At 41.8% G+C, this 18,704-nt stretch overlaps 2 protein-coding genes across 2 annotated transcripts in view; both read right to left on the reverse strand.

Annotated features, from left to right (window-relative positions):
* Positions 1-1,541, reverse strand: part of C2CD6 (C2 calcium dependent domain containing 6) — a 37,566-nt gene extending 36,025 nt beyond the window's left edge. Inside the window, exon 1 of the mRNA XM_083703757.1 lies at positions 19-1,541. The gene's annotated coding sequence lies outside the window, so the exon portion shown is untranslated. The remainder of the gene's footprint in view (positions 1-18) is intronic.
* TMEM237 (transmembrane protein 237) lies at positions 787-18,342 on the reverse strand (the record flags this gene model as incomplete). Its single annotated transcript, XM_083728855.1, has 12 exons — positions 787-1,820; positions 3,616-3,737; positions 5,280-5,373; positions 5,826-5,899; positions 6,883-7,074; positions 7,749-7,872; positions 10,371-10,534; positions 11,287-11,380; positions 12,725-12,838; positions 17,257-17,313; positions 18,199-18,209; positions 18,326-18,342. The coding sequence occupies 12 exons, from the start codon at positions 18,340-18,342 to the stop codon at positions 1,753-1,755; spliced, it is 1,131 nt and encodes a 376-aa protein (XP_083584981.1). The 3' UTR covers positions 787-1,752.
* Between the last annotated feature and the right edge of the window lie 362 nt (positions 18,343-18,704).

An 18,704-nucleotide genomic window follows, 5' to 3' on the forward strand; every position in this document is an offset into this window, starting at 1 on the left:
ACAAACATGAATTAGAACTATATACATACATAGAATTCACACATACAAAATACAATTAAACATGAATTGGAACTATATACATACAACAATGCACATGTACAAAAGACAATCAAGCGTGAATCGAATTAGAACTACCTATCTAGACATACATATACATACGTAAATGGGGCATGTATTTTATCTGTACCTTGCCATTTCCCCAGATGGGGACTCGATAATAAACAAACAATAGCATTTCAACTATCTATCTTGTTTGTTTATACCTTGCCTTTTTCCTAGACAGAAACTCATGGCAGCTTGCAAATTATGATTATGATTGTTTCTTAAGTTTGTATACCACCCTTCATCTGAAGATCGTAGGGCAGTTCACATGTAAAAATACAAAATGAGAACACAAAATACATAATAAAACACAAATTAATAAACCCCCTCCCACATAAATAAAACAGGAATAACTAAAAACATGGGAGGGGGGCAAGCATTAAAAAACAAAAACATTAATAGAATTAAAAGTGTGTGTGTGTGTGTGTGTGTGTGTACACCCATGTACATTTAAATAAAATATTAAAAACACAGATTACTAGAAAAACAGTTGGGCACTTTCATTAAAAGCAATCAGTTGCCAAAAGCCTGTTGGAATAAGAAGGTATCGCCTGTTGACAGAAAGAAAACAAGGGAGCTGGTGTCATTTCTCTAGGGGGGGTTCCATTATATCTTTATAATGAAAATACTGACTAAAACCTAAACAAATCTCAACTATATTCTTCCATATATGAGGCACATTAATTAAAAGAGCTGATTTTTTATTTGCACAAATGTTTAAATTTTACAATGTTGTACAAGAGGTAGACTTAGAGAACACTTATTTTAAAAAACAATTTGGAGTTTCAAAATCAGTGACATCATGAGGGAAGCTTAAGAATTGGCAGAGTCTATTTCTGCTTATACTTCCAACTACATTTGAAATACAAGTTATTAGTTCTTCAGTTGTATGAAACATTTGTGTAAGTACATTATATCATAAGGGAACCTACCCAACCCAACACATTAAATTGGGAGTACACATTTAACTGGAATTGGTCATGATATGAAACAATGAACTTCTGAAATCTATAATTACTTCCAAGTAATGCAATAATAACTCAGTAAGAGCTGGTAGACAAATTTATATACTTGTTCAGCTACATTTATAAATTAAGCAGTACAATACAAACATGGTTTATGGGTGCCAGCAGCTGTGACTATGGAGCAGCACAAATTTGTAAAGACATTTTGCAAACTTTTCAATGAGTTATTTATGCTGCTCAAACTAATGATTTAAATATGCATTTTAATTCCTGATTTAATTCTTTAAAGACAAATTGGCACTAAAACTGTTGTAATATTTTGAATGTCAATGTGATCTCAATTCTGTGAAAATATGACTACCAAAATTAAAAGGGAAGAAATGTGCTACAAAGAATGTTCTCTTATTCTTTTAAGTTTCCTGTTCCATGTGTCTCCTTGCATTAGCAAAACTAGATATTTAGAGAGTAATTTTAGAATATTCCTAAGAATAAAGGAGACTTTGACACTGTCCTACTATTTAAAAAACTATTGACATTTAAAAATAAACATAATTATAAGGTATGCAAAAAACCCACAACCCTATACAATGCAAAAATACATTTTAAATATAAAAAGTATTAAACAGAAATACAAATAGATAATACTAAGCCATCATAACAATTGTATTTGAAGAGGGTCTCTGTGCTATGAAGACACTTTGGCTTCTTTATCTGGTGGGGGATATTCTTCTACTTCAGCATTAAACATCAGTTCTGCAAGAAACGACAAAATAGTAGGGAACATTAAAATAAGTTGAAAACATACAATTTTCGTCAGCATCAAACTCTGAATGCCCCTTACGTATCTTAGCATTTGCTCCAAATCTCTAGCCTACAGGCCTAACTAGAGCCAGCAAAGGTCATTGTGATTTTTACCCCAAACCAGACTGACCCACCCCACACCGTGACATCAGGTATGGGGCAGGTAAATAAACAGGTGCAACGTAATAAACAGGAGCTTAAAGTGTGCTTCTGATTGATCACTGGCATGAGGGCTCACAACAGCGATCAGATGATTGGCACCAACAGCAACCCCCTTTTGAAGTTGCCCATTTGTAGGCATGGTTTGGATTCAAACCACCTGCAAACAGATTTGAATCCAAGCTGTGCTTGCAAATGGATAAAGTGGGGATTGCTGTCAGCACCAATCCATGCTGTCTTTTGAAGCTGGATTCTAAAGTTAAAAATCTGTTTAAAAGGTATAATTTATTGTTGGAGTGGCATACAAAGGATGAACAAGTTAAATCAGTGATGATAGATTGGGCAAGAGATGTAGGACACAACATAATGTTTGAGGATTGGGAAAGATTGTGCAAGAAAGGGGTTAAGTTCACCGCATGTACAATGTTAAAGGAAAACATAATGAAAGTGATGTATAGGTGGTATCTGACCCGTTAAATTAGCAAAGATTTATCATACCTGTGATAATCTATGTTGGAAATGGAAATAAAAAGAAGCTACCTTCTATCATATGTGGTGGACCTGCCCCGAGGTGAAAGACTTCTGGGAGAAGATTTATAATGAATTGAAAAAAAAGTTGAAATTTACGTTTATTAAGAAACCAGAGGCCTTTCTTCTTGGAATAACAGGTTTAGAATTGCCCAAGAAAGATGTCAAATTATTTTTGTATGCCACAACTGCTGCTCGAATTGGAAAACACAAGAAATACCAACAGTGGAAGTTTGGCAGATGAAGATGATGGACTTTTCGGAGCTAGCCAACCTGACTGGAAGAGTCCGTGATCAGAAGGAGGAGGATTACCAGGAAGAATGGACGAAATTTAAAGATTATTTAGTTAAATATGTTAAGTTAAATTAATTGGAAAAGCTTGCAAATACCAGATAGGCTTAGGATTTAAATATGTAACATGATAAATTAATATGTTGAAATTTAGATTGGGAAAGAAAGAAAGGTGTTAAGTGACTAAGTTAATTGTATGAGAATATAGGTTTTGGAAAACCGTTAAAAGATATACACTGAAATTCAACCAAGGGGATACGAGGAAGTCGCTTAACAGTGTTAATAAGATTAGTTTTAATAAGGCTAGGATTTATGTTTGTTTGTTTGCTTGTGTGTTTAAAAATTTGTGGAAAACTAATAAAAATTTGTGTGGGGGGGGGAGGGGGGGAATGAAGTTGCCACCTGATGTAAAGTAACTGACCAATACCTCAATTGAAGTGGCCTGCAGGGAGGTCAAGATCAGAACCCCTGATCTAATATGGTACTCTCAATGTGGTACTGTACAACGTTCCAGCTGTTTCTTTCCCAACCACCCTGCTCTCTCTTCTTTCCCCCAAACCATCACAATAATCTTTCCATTTTCCCTGCGTTTGGCTACCTCCAAACTGCAGTTGTTCCTTTCCTTGGAGCTTGCAGTCTACAGTACTACCCTGAATTTCCCTGGATCTTAAACAGGTCTGGGAAAGAAAGGGCAATTTGCCCAAGAATAAATCTACGGTGGAGATTTTGCACAGTTTATGAATTGCAATGGAGCATCCCTGTCTTTTACCTTCACTGTGATCTAACTGGGGCCGGTAGGATAAGAAGAGCCAGGAGATCCCAACGAGAAGAGCTATCACAAGATTCACCACAATCCAGGGCTGAAGAATTTGTTCCTCCGCACCCGAGGTCCTGGGGGGGCAGGGGGAGAGACAAGTACTTATGGTGAAACTACATTTGACATCATCGGTTCTGCTTGCTTAAATGTAATGTGGAAATGCCCTTTGAGCAAAAAGGTGAGTTATAAATCTATAGAAATCAAATTGGTTTGCATTCTATCTTTAAGCACCTACTTACCTATCGAGTGACAGGTACGATATAAATTAGGTGAAGTGTTAAATGCTACAAAATAGGTGTTGCTCAGAGACAAATTAGACATGAAGGCAGCAGTTCCATGAACAGAGAAAGGAGGGTGAGGGGGTACAATGGCGACCGGAAAAGGGGATCCCCTGTGCCCGCTACATCTCTCCTTGCAGCCCCTTTCCCCAAGCCTTTTTATCCACTGACATCACTTCCAGTATCCTGGCGCTCAGCTGAGGAGTGCTCAGCAAGAGAAGTTTGCAAATGGAAGCTGTGGGTAACAGAAGGGCTCTGCATTCCTCAACCACATTTTACTGCTAAAATTGGATCCTGCCTCCCACTTTCTCCTGCAGTAAGCTCAAAACTTATGTGAATTTATTATTATTATTACCCCCACCCATCGGGCTGGGTTGCCCCAGCCACTCTGGGTGGCTTCCAACACAATTTGATTAAATGTGTGTACTGCCGTTCGTCTGAAGATCACAGGACAATTCACAACATAAAAACTTGTGCACATTCAGCTTTACGTGTGTGACAAGGGGGGGCAGGGGTCTGGGGAAAATGACTTTAGCAATCCTACCCACCACTGAATCCTAAATGTTACCCCCTATGTAAGTTGTGGGCTTACTGTATTACATATGGAACCAATTCTATCATGTCTAGTCTGCCTTGCTGATGGCTTTATAAGAACACAGTCTTCTAGTACTTCGGCAATCCATCTCAAGGCCACCATGGTTTACCGGCCAAAATTAATTGGGAAACATTTACTATGGGGAAACATTGACCACCATGTTGGCGTTAATACTGTACTAAAAGTCCTTGTTAATAGTCACATGCTTCTGGCAATCTAGAAGAGGGTTGCAAGATCTACTCACTGACCCCTTGCTACAACCTGGAATACAGCTGCTGCATCAACTTTTGTCCTGGTGTTGGACAGAGATTTAAACTGGTTCCAATTTAGAATTATATTATCACAAGCTTATCTATCACCTGATTATTAACCATAATTTGGGTTTCGACAGGTGTAAACTGCTGGCATCTTACACAAGAATATTTTTTATAAATCTAGAGGATTGACATCTGCACAAACCCTTCAGGCTATACAAACTATGAAGCTTTCATGTGTTTCAATAAATGAGCAAACAGAGTCACAGAACCAACATTATGGGGGGATGCAACAATTAACTACCAGATTCACAACTTTTGGTGCAGCAATGCATTGTCTAACACCTTCATTTCCTAGTAAAATAACCAGCAGAGCAAATCAACTGATTGCATATTATATCACATGCCATATTATGAAGATTTTTGTGCTGCTCGAACAAAAGTCAAAGTAGTTGATCTTTTAGAAGAAAAAAAACCCACAATTCCTACCAGAGGCTACCATTCTCCGAAGGTGGTGTGTACAGGTGAATTCTGTCACTCGTCATTTGCTGGCTCAGAGACAAGATGAGAGCAGCAAAGTACACTGAGAAAAATGAATGAAATGAGTAACACTTGCTGTTTTTTCAAAGCCATATTATTGTGAAATTCACCACTGTCTTCAAAGTCCTGCATTTATTATGTAGGTCTCCCTCTTCAGCATCACAAAAACCAGTCATATTTCCTGTCTGCTATCCACCCACCAAGGACGGACACAGACACACACACACACACACACACACACACACACACACACACTGCATTCAGATCAAGGAAATGGATTCTTTCAAGAGCAATTCACCACCCTAATTTACTGACTTTTATAGAAAACACAACAGTAATTCTCTCTCTCATATATCTCACTTTTCTATGGAAATCTACTCAAATATTTCAAAACAAAGGACATGAAGGAAATCCTGCTTAAAGGCAGTAATGATGTTGTAACAAAGACACACAACATTAGTAGTTTTGCAAGGCAAATGGTGACGTCTTACTTACTGAAAGAGGCAATTGCTGCTGGGTCCAAGGTAAGGAATCCTCGTACAGCTACTGATGCTTTAGCCAAGTCAATCCTGGATATGAAATGGGTTTGTTTAAAACTAGCACATCGTGACATCAAGCGAATCAATGCCGTGTATTTTACTCTGATACGCAGCAATCCAGTCCCCAAGGAAGTCAAAGACAAAACTCCATTGATTTAAAAGGAACAGGGTTGCACCCTTAGGTCCCAATCTTAGGGACTGTTGTTCCAGTTAAGAAGTGGCATACCATATTTTTCGCTCTATAGGACGGACTTTTTCCCCTCCAAAAATTAAGGGGAAATGTGTGTGCGTCCTATGGAGCGAATGCAAGCTACTTGGCTTCAGCGATAGCAATGCGAAGCCTCCGAAGCGCAGAGGGAGCGCTCCCTCCGCACTCCGGAGGCTTCGCGTTGCTTTCGCTGAAGCCTGGAGAGCGAGAGGGGTCGGTGCGCACCGACCCCTCTCGCTCTCCAGGCTTCAGGGATAGCTGCCTAAAGCCTTTGGAGCGCAGCGCGAGTTCCCGCTGTGTTTCGGAGGCTTCAGGTACCTTTCGCTGAAGCCAGGAGAGTCTTGCTCTCCCGGCTTCAGCAAAAGGAACCCGAAGCCTCCAGAGCGCAGCGGGAACTCGCGCTGCACTTTGAAGGCTTCAGGGATAGCCGGAGGCTTCGGGTTCCTTTTGCTATAGCCGGGAGAACAAGACTCTCCTGGCTTCAGCACAGAGGGAGAGCTGCGCAGCGCCCCTTCAGCCATGCGGGAGGAGAAATGGAAGGGGCTCCGTTTCTCCTGCCGCTTCGCTGAAGGGACGCTGAGCAGAGAGGGGGAGAATTTTTTTTTCTTGTTCTCCCCCTCTAAAACAAGGTGCGTCCTATGGTTGTGTGCGTCCTATAGAGCAAAAATTACTTCATCAGTGCATAGTCATACTCTAGCCAGAAGTTAGGCTATCACTGTCCAGACGGGGCACAGCAAGGCCACCAGCTAAAGGTGATGGTGGACAAGAATTGCCGCAAGGGTAGAGAAATGCATGAAAATTGTACCTGTCAAAAGCCGAAACTGTGCTAATTGTAAGCAGAAGGTAAAGGAGACACTGAGCAGGATAAGCCAACGTCTTGTATTGCTGCAGCAAGTTGGAGACAGTCGACAGCTGGTTTCCTGCCAGAACATAAATCACTATGATGTTCCAGACAGCATAGCCAGCAAGGAAGCCGTGAGTAAATAGTCCAATCACCCTAGATGAATGAAAGCACAATAAAATAAAAGTTTAAGCCCACACAAATACCAAGAGTTAAAACAGTTAGGGTCTAACAGGTTTGAAAAGGGGAAAATTGCCTTTTATTTCTAAAGTATGCATCTTTTTTCAACTTGGTTTAACAATGCAGTCAAACCACAAAAAAAACCACCAGCTTTTGCTCCTAAGTTTTAAGTTTCTTAATATATTTTTATAGCAACAACCCAAAATAAAAGTTTGTAGTTAATCATCATCACGTGTGACAATTGGTCTAGTTGGAATGGTAAGGAATAATTTATTGGTAGAGACCAATACTGCTTAATGCTCCTACAGTTCACTGAAGGAATTCACATGAAGTGTACAAATGAACTGTTGTGTATAGCTGGACCCACTGTGCAGAATACCCATCTCTGTTTCGCTGTTTGTATACTTAGCACTCATGTTGCCTCAAGCTTGAATCATTCTCTGATACACCATTGAAAAAATCCCCTACTTTGGGAAATTCTTTGAAGTCACATTAGTTGGTGTTACCTTGTATATATTGTATGCCACTTGACTCTGAATGAAGATACAATTTAGTAGCTATATCAAGTGTTGTAATCAAATTATCAGCCTGTCGTGTTGCTTTTAGGTTGCCATACTTTAAACGACAGCCAAGTGAGACAAATCTCATACCTAAAACCACGATGGACGGAGAGTGCCACATCCTTAGTTGTCCAAGAAGCCTTCATCTCCATGAATACATCAAAGTTTTCAGTGGTTTTAATTAAATCTTTGCGGTCAGCTGCCTGGAAACGCCCTTTGGAGAGAAAGTGAAGTTTAAGTAATTGTAAAGGTAATCACTGCTAGTGCTACATTTTTTCACCAATTCACAGTAGTGTTGCCGTGTTTTTGGGAACAAGACCCTGTACTGGAACAGCCTTTACTTCTTTCCTTACTATACTCACTCACTTGAATGTAAATCCATTGCACTAACTAAACACACACAGGGTGGCACTGAAAGGCTTTTTAAACCTTTTATGTTTTGTTTTGTTTACAGTGTTACCTCGGGTTACATACGCTTCAGGTTACAGACTCCGCTAACCCAGAAATAGTACCTCGGGTTAAGAACTTTGCTTCAGGATGAGAACAGAAATTGTGCTCTGGCGGTATGGCAGCAGCGGGAAGCCCCATTAGCTAAAGTGGTACCTCAGGTTAAGAACAGTTTCAGGTTAAGAATGGACCTCCAGAACAAATTAAGTTCTTAACCCGAGGTACCACTGTATTTCCGTTTTTCCCCATCAACAATAACCAAGTAAAAAGGGTTTGCCTGTCAGTCTTTCGTTTCTGCTGGGTTGTAGCCAATGGTTTTGTTCCAAGAAAGGAAGGGATTATCTGTTATTTGCAGAACAGTCTTTGATCTAGTGGAGATCCCTGCTAATGGGAAAAGGAGGGAAAGCCATTCTTGCATGTTCCTCCTGCAGCAATCCATGCCACTTCTTACATTGTGCTGAAGGGACCCAGAACATTCTGGAGTATATTTTTCCAAGGTGCATAGGAGGAAAAATGGTGAAAACAAACTCTCATCTCTTCTGGATCGAAGAGTGGATTCGACCTGCTTAAAAAGGTAAAGGTGGACGCAGGTGGCGCTGTGGGTTAAACCACAGAGCCTAGGACTTGCCGATCAGAAGGTCGGCGGTTGAAAAGCACCTCAAAGTGCAAGTAGATAAATGGGTACCGCTCCGGCGGGAAGGTAAACGGCATTTCTGTGCACTGCTCTGGTTCGCCAGAAGCAGCTTAGTCATGCTGGCCACATGACCCGGAAGCTGTACGCCGGCTCCCTCGGCCAATAAAGCGAGATGAGCGCCGCAACCCCAGAGTCGGTCACGACTGGACCTAATGGTCAAGGGTCCCTTTACCTTTACCTAAAGGACGCCTGACAGTTAAGTCCAGTTGTGAACGACTCTGGGGTTGCGGCACTCATCTTGCTTTACTGGCCGAGAGAGCTGACGTTTGTCCGCAGACAGTTTTTCCGGATCATGTGGCCAGCATGACTAAGCCGCTTCTGGCAAACCAGAACAGTGCAAGGAAACGCTGTTTACCTTCCCGCTGGAGCGGTACCTATTTATCTACTTGCACTTTGACATGCTTTCAAACTGCTAGGTTGGCAGGAGCAGGGACCGAGCAACGGGAGCTCACCCCGTCACGGGGATTCGAACCACCAATCTTCTGATCGGCAAGCCCTAGGCTCTGTGATTTAGATCACAGTGCCACCCGTGTCGACCTGCTTACAGTAAGCTAATTAAATTGCTTGAGTAGCCATGGGTTATTCAAATTTTACAAACAAACTCTACTCAAGTTCGAAACAAGCCAAGTTCGTATCATAGATTACAAAGCTGTTTTATTAAACTAGCCAGAGTTTGCTTTAACCAGGATCCCTGGTTAAGCCAAGAATTGTGGAAATGGAAAGGAATTGTGGCAGCTCTCCTCCTTCCACCTGTGCAGGAGGAGGAAGGGTATGTGAACCCAGCACCCTGCTTGGGATTATTGAGTCTCACTCGTTTATTTTCGCTTTTTGCAAAGAGCTTGTGGGGAACCAGACTGAACTGCTTGCTCCTGAAGTACTGCCCCGCTTAACTGAAAGCCACATTCAGATGATCACATTTCAGCTTAATAAGCCAAGATTTGATCCAGCTTTTTGGGCTAACACATTACCCCTTCTCTCCTCCCTTCATGTGAGGAACAAACCAGGGAATTTACCATTGGCCATAGTTTCCCATTTTGTCGGAACCAAGAACACACCAGGGCATTAAGCCAACTTCAGACTATGCATGGATATCCTTTCGCAAAATATTTAACCGCGGTGTCCTATAGCTAATGGAAGATTTCCTGGTTGGTTTGCTTGCTCTGCCAAAATTCTTGTTAATATCTCTGCTTATTAAGCCAAGATTTAATCACCCAAACACGGCCTAAGAGTGTGATCTCTCCTGCAATGAAAATGATCTAAAATTCATCATAAAAACATAGTTGGAAGCTGCTGAAGCCACTGCTTTTGCCAGGTTGCAAGATCAAATGAGCACAACACAAAATATCCTATCTTCAGCAAAAAGCATGCATTAGAAAGCGTAGCTTCTGATTTAAAAACAACTGTGTGTTATTGAAATACTAAGACTTACTTTTTTGTATTAAGATTTTTATTAAAGTTTTTTTATATTACAGTAAGATATAAAAAACAAAAGTAAATAAAAATGTTTTAATGTAAATAAAAAAGTAAAATTAAATTTAAAAAAGTAATTTAAAAAACTGCATAAGACTTACGATTTTTTTCAACGAACACCTTGCTAATAGGCTGGCTAACACCAACTGGAACAGAAAACACAGAAAAAACAGGATGCTGCTCTGAGCTTTTTACTTGCTCATCTTCAATTATATCTTCTTCCTCCACACCCAATTCATTGGCACTTTCTGCTGGTCGAGTTTTCCTATAATTAAAAAGAAGAGAAAGAAAAATATGACAATTCTCCTTTTAGGCTAGTGACTATGGCAGCAATCCTAAACTCATTTATCCGGGAGTAAGCCGTATTGAATTCAATGGTGTATGTACAGGATTGCCCTGCGAGGTCACATCAACACCACATGTTTATTGATATTATTATCAACCATCATGGGATCTATGATCTGCATGGAAGGCCCTGTTAGTGGTGCCACCTGGGCCCCGTTGGGAGGAAGTGTGGGGCAGAAATTTAATAAGCAACTATAATAGTATTTGAAGTGACGTGATCAGCATCAGGGCTAGCATCTGATCTGAAGCATTGGCCCTTTGACATCTCTGATCGGAAGCTTTTGGTGTCCAGCTTTTGGTATCATCATCAACATTTGTTAAATTTTTACACTGCCCTATACCCACAGGTCTCTCAGGGCACAATATAAAAACACAAAATACATAATAAAACAAGAACAAACCCAATAACACCCGAGTGTAGTGGTGATCTGCTACGTTAGCACACAGAAAATACCAACTTTCCTTATTTCAGCTTGTCCATTTTTCTCTACAGGTAAGACTTGTTCTGGGTTATTTGTGCCATTATCAGTTGATGGCGTAGGGCTATCTAATTCTCAGCTTAGTCAGTTCCTTGCAATTGCATGACCTGTTTTATGTTTTGCTAGGCCATAGTCTAAAGAGGTTGTTCAGCAGCGGAGGGGTAAAAAGTTAAGTCAGACTGGAAGCTCTCACTTTACTCTTTTCCGTTGTTTACGAGTCACTGTTTCCTCAGCCGGTGGAGGGTCCACGCCATTTCCGTTCTGTTCCATGAAAGATGTCTCTGATTCTGAATATTTAAAACAAAAAACACCACAATCTGTATTGCAGGCCGCCATAACTTGATGCCCAGAGAAGGGCAAGACAAGAGTATTTAAAACATCAAAATTTGATTATCTGCTTCCTTTACTCAAAAGAGCTCAATGTAATGTACACTGTTCTCATCTGCCCCCATTTCCTTCTCACAATAACCTTGTAAGAAAGCTTAGGGTGAGAGAGATTTTCATGGCTGGGTCTTCCCGGTCCACATCTAACACACTAATCACTACATCACATTCTCTCTCTAGATACAAATACTGTAAAAACAATTTATAATCCAATGCTAAAATAAAGTCATATTTACTTGATGTGTGCTTCATGATAAGATTCCCACTTTAGTACCATTTTGCGTTACCAGAGTCAAGAGCGCAATAGGCACTCCCAGTATACCTGAAGAAGCATCTCCACCCCCATCGTTCAGCCCGGACACTGAGGTCCACCTCCAAGGGCCTTCTGGCGGTTCCCTCTCTGCAAGAAGCGAGGTTACAGGGAACCAGGCAGAGGGCCTTCTCAGTAGTGGCACCCGCCCTATGGAATGCCCTCCCATCAGATGTACTCGACTCTTCCTCCAAGGAACTCAGAGCTGCATTTGAGCATCTCTGTTGGGAAACTGTGTACATGCAGCTACTCACACAGAGTCAATTAAGGTTTGGTAGACCACCAGAAGGCAATCTGAAGGCGTAAGTCTGCCTGGTGATAACAGAGACTTGGAGACCGCTCCCTGATTGGTCAAGTTCACTCAAAGGAGCGATAATTAATGGTCTACTAACTGGAATATGTTAGTTCAGAGTTTGGAGTTCGTGAGTTCAGAGTTCTGTGTCAGTGTAGGAGTTGTGAGTCATGTCAGAGAGAGCTAGCATAAGATCCGTGTTTTGTTCCTGTAAATAGTCCACTGTATATAATAAACACCTAACTACAAGTTCCTGGTTCCTGCTTAGTCTATCCTGTCTGCAGCCAAGTCACCAATTGCTTCTGTGGATTCTGCGTGTACTCCGCTAAGTCTGGCTAAGGTCCTGCAACTAGTCGGAAAGTTGCGAAACACCAAATTGGTTTTGCCAATAATCTCCACAGCCCCAAGACTGAAAAATGCTCAAAGCCATCCAAGCAAGCATTATGGCCGAGTTGGGATTTCAACTTGGGATTTTCTATGACCAGCCACAGAACTTATATTCTCTGCCGGTTCCCCTACGCCACCTGCCATTCTCTCCTGTCTTTTTCAGTTCTATTAGCATCTTTTTAAAAAAAGAAATCATACGCATCAAGGACATTTTACAGTACTACAGAAATCTTAAAGAGATGGCAGTTCTCTGCATACCTGCAGGCACCTTCTTTTTCTTCCGTTTCCTCTGAGGTGGTACATCCTGGGCTTCAGATGTCAGGGGCTCACTGCCTTCAGATGGCGGGCGGACAGCTTCTTGAACAACACCATCTAAAAAGCAGGATCAAACAGTGACGTCAGTCAACACCTTCAACACTTCCTTGATCTTCTTGTATTGACTGTAAGCATTTATCTTCTACCTATTGTATAATTACCTAAACAGTTCATGGGAACACTTACAACCTGACTGGGTTTTTAACAGGTGCATGCGGACTTAAATATGTCCATAATATTTTCTTAGGCTTACACATTAGATCAGGGTTTCCCAAACTTGGGTCTCCAGCCATTTTTGGACTACAGTTCCTGTTATGGTTCTGGTCAGTCAAGAGTTAGCACTCCAGAAGCGTTCTGATTCACTGGGTGCACTGCCCACGGGACCCAGGCATTTTCCTTTGATCTGTGCTCTGCGGGGGCTGAGCTCTCTCTGGAGAGCAGTCTCTCTGAGAATGTGAGCAAGGTAGTTTCGTTTTTGTTAGAGACAGAAAGCTGCGAAGCATGCAGCTAGATTCTGTAGGTTTTTCTTTTCTGTTTGCTATGATTCTAAATAAAGAGTGTTAGAATAGAAGCACTGGTGTCGAGCTGAGTTATTGAGGACAACACGTCGACACAGACAAGCCATTTTACGCTGCGTGTGAACTCTGCTATTATCCGGCAACTGAGAAGCGTGGCAGTGTGCAAGTCGAAGCATGTGGGTGCCACTGGAGTTTGTCAGAGTAGCAATAAATCAAATTTATTGCAGGGCCGTTACAGCAGACTCGGTGGGTCAAAGGATTTACGACCCACAAACTTCAACAGTTCCCATCATCACTGACCACTGGTCCTGCTAGCTAGGGAAGGTGGGAGTTGTAGTCCCAAAACAGCTGGAGACCCACGTTTGGGAAACCCTGCATTAGAGCTTGTAAGGGGGACTGAAGAAATTGATGTCTTGTGAATGGGTTTAAGGAAGTAAAAGGGTGCATTGCGACTGTGGTGTGTGACTCCTTCTAGAGTTGCCTGAGTTGAAATCCTAACAATAGGCAGGATGAGATTTGTGAGACTGGCAGAGGAAAATAGTTTTCACAGGCGAGATTTTCACCCCAAACCAAGGGGGGGCATATCTCTATATTGCAGTGCAGCTACCTGTAACAGCCCAATGGATCTTTCTCCATTGCAAAAGTGCCCATTGTAGCACAGGGTGAGGGAAGAAGGAAAGAGCATAGCATTTTCCCTGCCAACCATTTGCAGCGTAATGTTTGATTATATTCTTGAGAGGGAAAATAATTATGTACCAATTTAAAAATGAAGCCAATCGGAAGCAAGTTTGATGGAAAGTCCACGAAGCCACTCTGAAGAGGTTATTTTACAAACGTAATGTGCATTCTCATTTTATATTTTTCTGTTGTGAACCGCCCTGGGATCTTTAGCCGAAGGATGGTATACAAATTTAATTAATAATAATAATAATAATAATAATGTGAATAAATTTAAAATCAGCAGCTAGCTCTGGTCCGAGTAAAGTAATTTGTATGTTAGGAATATTGTAACGCTCCATATAATCTGTCAAATTATTGTCCAGCTCTATGTATTTCTACTCAGAAGAGTTTAACAGTGCTTATGAACACAGATCACAAAGACAGCTAACTTTTGCTCTTCGGCCACACTACACTAGATTAGTTTCTATAATGAATTTCAAAACCAGCACAATACGGCAATTAAAAAGGCATCTTTTTAAAAGGATTAGTCTTATTGTTCAACATATGAACAATGAGTGAGGAAAAAAAGACGCAAAAGCAGACGCAGTATGACTCACTGTCTAGTTCCAAGTGACCGAGATGCTCTGAAAGGACAAAAATAAGAGAAAGTGGGGGCGGGGGGGGGGGGAGAACCCAGTTATTTCACAACTCTGCCAGGATATACTGTTCTACACAAAAATTAGAAGATTACAGGTAATCTAGGTCAGTAGATATTAGACAGATTCCAAGTGGCACCTCAGGTTACATATGCTTCAGGTTACAGACTCTGCTAACCCAGAAATAGTACCTCGGGTTAAGAACTTTGCTTCAGGATGAGAACAGAAATCGTGCTCCAGCGGCACGGCGGCAGCGGGAGGCCCCATTAGCTAAAGTGGTGCTTCAGGTTAAGAACAGTTTCAGCTTAAGAACAGACCTCCGGAACGAATTAAGTACTTAACCCGAGGTACCACTGTAGTGGACGTGGGTGGCGCTGTGCGTTAAACCACAGAGCCTAGGACTTGCAGATCAGAAGGTCGGCAATTCGAATCCCCACAACCGGGTGAGCGCCCGTTGCTCGGTCCCAGATCCTGCCAAACTAGCAGTTTGAAAGCACGTCAAAGTGCAAGTAGGAAGGTGGGAAGGTAAAAGGCGTTTCCATGCGCTGCTCTGCTTCGCCAGAAGCGGCTTAGTCATGCTGGCCACATGACCTGGAAGCTGTACGCCGGCTCCCTCGGCCAATAAAGCGAGATGAGCGTCGCAACCCTAGAGTCAGCCACGACTGGACCTAATGGTCAGGGGTCCCTTTACCTTTACCACTGTAGTACACAGTCACACAAGAGGTACTGTACCTCACAAGCCCTCAGCTGGAAATGTAACAGCCAGAACTGGTGAGATCTAGGAGAACAGATCTGGATATAGCACTCTTTACCCTATATTCATATTATCCTTGGTACAGTGGTGCCCCGCAAGACGAATGCCTTGCAAAATGAAAAACACGCAAGACGAAAGGGTTTTTTGGTTTTTGCGTCACTTCGCTAGACGAATTTCCCTATGGGCTTGCTTCGCAAGACGAAACTTCTTGCGAGTTTTTTTCCTTTTTCTTAAAGCCGCTAAGCCGTTAACAGCCGCTAAGCCGCTAATAGCCGTGCTTCGCAAGACGAAAAAAACGCAAGACGAAGAGACTCGCGGAATGGATTAATTTCGTCTTGCGAGGCACCACGGTATAAAAGGCTTGTAAGTCCCCAAGACCTGACTGCTTCCAGCTGGGCGATTCTAGCTTGCTCAGCAGGTTACATGATGCTGGAATTTTCTGCCAAGAACACCAAGGCCTGGTTTGCACTTAACACCAAGCCAAACTATGCCTTAGCATGAACATACAAGTGTGCTGATGCATATACAGTGGTACCTTGGGTTAAGAACTTAATTTGTTCTGGAGGTCCGTTCTTACCCTGAAACTGTTCTTAACCCGAAGCACCACTAATGGGGCCTCCTGCTGCTGCTGCACTGCCAGAGCATGATTTCTGTTCTCATCCTGAAGCAAAGTTCTTAACCCGAGGTACTATTTCTGGATTAGCGGATTACCTGAAGCATCTGTAACCTGAAGTGTCTGTAATCCGAGGTACCACTGTATAGAAAAGCTCATGGTTTGTTTTGATTCAGAACAAAACAAACCACAATCCTGGGTTTACGTACAACGATAAGCCAAATCATAGTTTAAATCCTGGTAGCACAGCAGGAACACGGGAAGAGCAAAGCACAGACAATTTTATAAATATGCGCCAGCATGTTTGCTTGTTCAGGTTCAGCATTGCTTGTGAACCGAGCCAAAGTCCATTGTTTAACCAAGACTGAAGACTGCATCACACTCTCGGACCAAGACAGATTATTTTAGCTAGTCTAGGTTGCAATTGGTAAATTTAACCTGGTCTGTGAGGAGATACATGTTTGTTTTCACTGTGGAAGTAACTGGTTTAATTTAAAGATAATTCAGTTAGTACCATGTGCACTTCCTGCATACAAAAAGGCTAAATAAGTTGTGAAGCGCGCGCGCGCACACACACACACACACAAATGAGTATAGAAAGAATTCAATAACTGCGCAAATAGAGTTGACTTTATGCATTACCTGAATCTGTAACTGCATTCAGAGATCATGATTTGCTCTGGAATGACTCCCCTCGCCTGCTTTTACACATACTTGCTTAACTGCGTCAACAAACCTGGAGCTGCTTCTATCCATTGAATGGTGTCTGGCTGTATTTGTTTTTATTTATTTGCTATTACAGTATTTACACTCCACCCTTCCACCCAAAGGAGCCCAGGGTAGCAGATAGTAGATTCTTCAAGGTAGATACCATAGATTCCGGCGTATAAGACGACTTTTTAACCCCGGAAAAGAGGGTAAAAAGTCGGGGGTCGTCTTATACGCTGGGAGAAAGCTGCCCGGCGTGGAGCCCGCCCACTGCTGCTGCCCAGCGTATTGGGCGACTGGATTTATAAAACAAATCCCCAAATTGCAGCTGCCAATTTGGGGGGGTCGTCTAATACGCCCAGTCGCCTAATACTCCAGAATCTATGGTAATTCATGAAGATGGGAGTTCCTACTAAATTTGCAGAGCTCAGATTAGCATAATCCAAGCTAGCTAGTAATGCATAAATTATGCTGCCTGTGAAACTGTATGCGCTGCAATGGCCAGTAGTCTATACGCTGTTCATCTAAAATCCACTGTACTGTTCTCAATCAAAACAGCCTCTTACCTAGTGAGCTTTTCCCCTTGGCCTTTTTCTTTTTTTGGCGACCAAGAGGAATTTCATCTGGAGTAAACAAAACAAAACAAAACAAAACAAAACAAAAAACCAAATAATTTTTTAGATATCTGAGACAAGGTACAATAATAGTTATACCTAGCATTTGTATAACATCATTTTGGGCGTTCAAAGGGGTTCAGATGCATTATTTAGCTGTAAACCTTAAAGGTAAAGGTAAAGGGACCATTAGGTCCAGTCGTGGCCGACTCTGGGGTTCCTGCGCTCATCTCGCTTTAATGGCTGAGGGAGCCGGCATACAGCTTCCGGGACATGTGGCCAGCATGACTAAGCCGCTTCTGGCAAACTAGAGCAGCTCACGGAAATGCCGTTTACCTTCCCGGTGGAGCAGTGCCCATTTATCCGCTTGCACTGGCGTGCTTTCAAACTGCTAGGTGGGCAGGAGCTGGGACCGAACAACGGGAGCTCACCCCGTCGCATGGATTCGAACCGCCAACCTTCTGATCGGCAAGCCCTAGGCTCTGTGGTTTAATCCACAGCACCACCCGTGCCCCTGCTGTAAACCTTATAACCATCCTAAAGATCATTTGGGCTAGAACATCCTATCCGTTTTTCTATGTTCTACTCCAGGTGATTCTTTTCTTTAAAAAAACAAACAAAAAAACCTGCAACCATTTTAATTACTCAACAGTTACTATAATTTCTGCAGCAGTCTTAAAATACTGTCACACTGAACTGAGCATTAACGCTATAGCAGCATCTGTGATTATTCCAGCACAGAATTCTGCACCCTCCAACCAGATGACAGAAGGCAATAGTTTTTTGTTTTTTTTAAAATCTAAGCAAAACCTATTCAACTTATAACCACAGAACATTTACACAAGAAAGAGTTTTGTGCAAATAATCTAGCTGTTTAATAATAAATTAACTCACCTTGGTTTCCACTTCACAGCAAAGCAAGTTGTCAAAGAAGTTAGGAAGAAATATAAAAGAAAGAGAACTATTAACTTAACTTCAGAACAGATGACAATCCAAAGCTGTTTAAATTCTCCCACCTAACAGGTATGGCTGTAACATTTAGACAGCAAGAAGCTCATGGGCCTTTGGACTAGGGGGATTTCTATCTTTCCTTGAGAGTTTTTATTTTTACAATCCCATTTCCCCAGCAGTTAATCATTTAATCTTACCTTGGCACTGGTGGGAGAACCCTCGGCGGACACTGAAATAAAAACATAAATATATTTATATGAAAAACAGCTGCTTTCTTCACACATATCCAGCACAATGTAACCGATGAAGCAATATGTGATAGCTACAGCCAGGCCATCACACATTTACTGAGATGCAAGCATACATCATCGCTTTTAAAATCACTGCCTAGAAGTTTACTACTGTTGTTTATTAATTTCAATCTTGTCTTTCTACCACAAGAAACAACA

This window comes from Podarcis gaigeae, assembly GCF_964106915.1.
Source record: "Podarcis gaigeae genome assembly, chromosome: 1".
In the NCBI taxonomy this organism is placed as follows: domain Eukaryota; kingdom Metazoa; phylum Chordata; class Lepidosauria; order Squamata; family Lacertidae; genus Podarcis; species Podarcis gaigeae.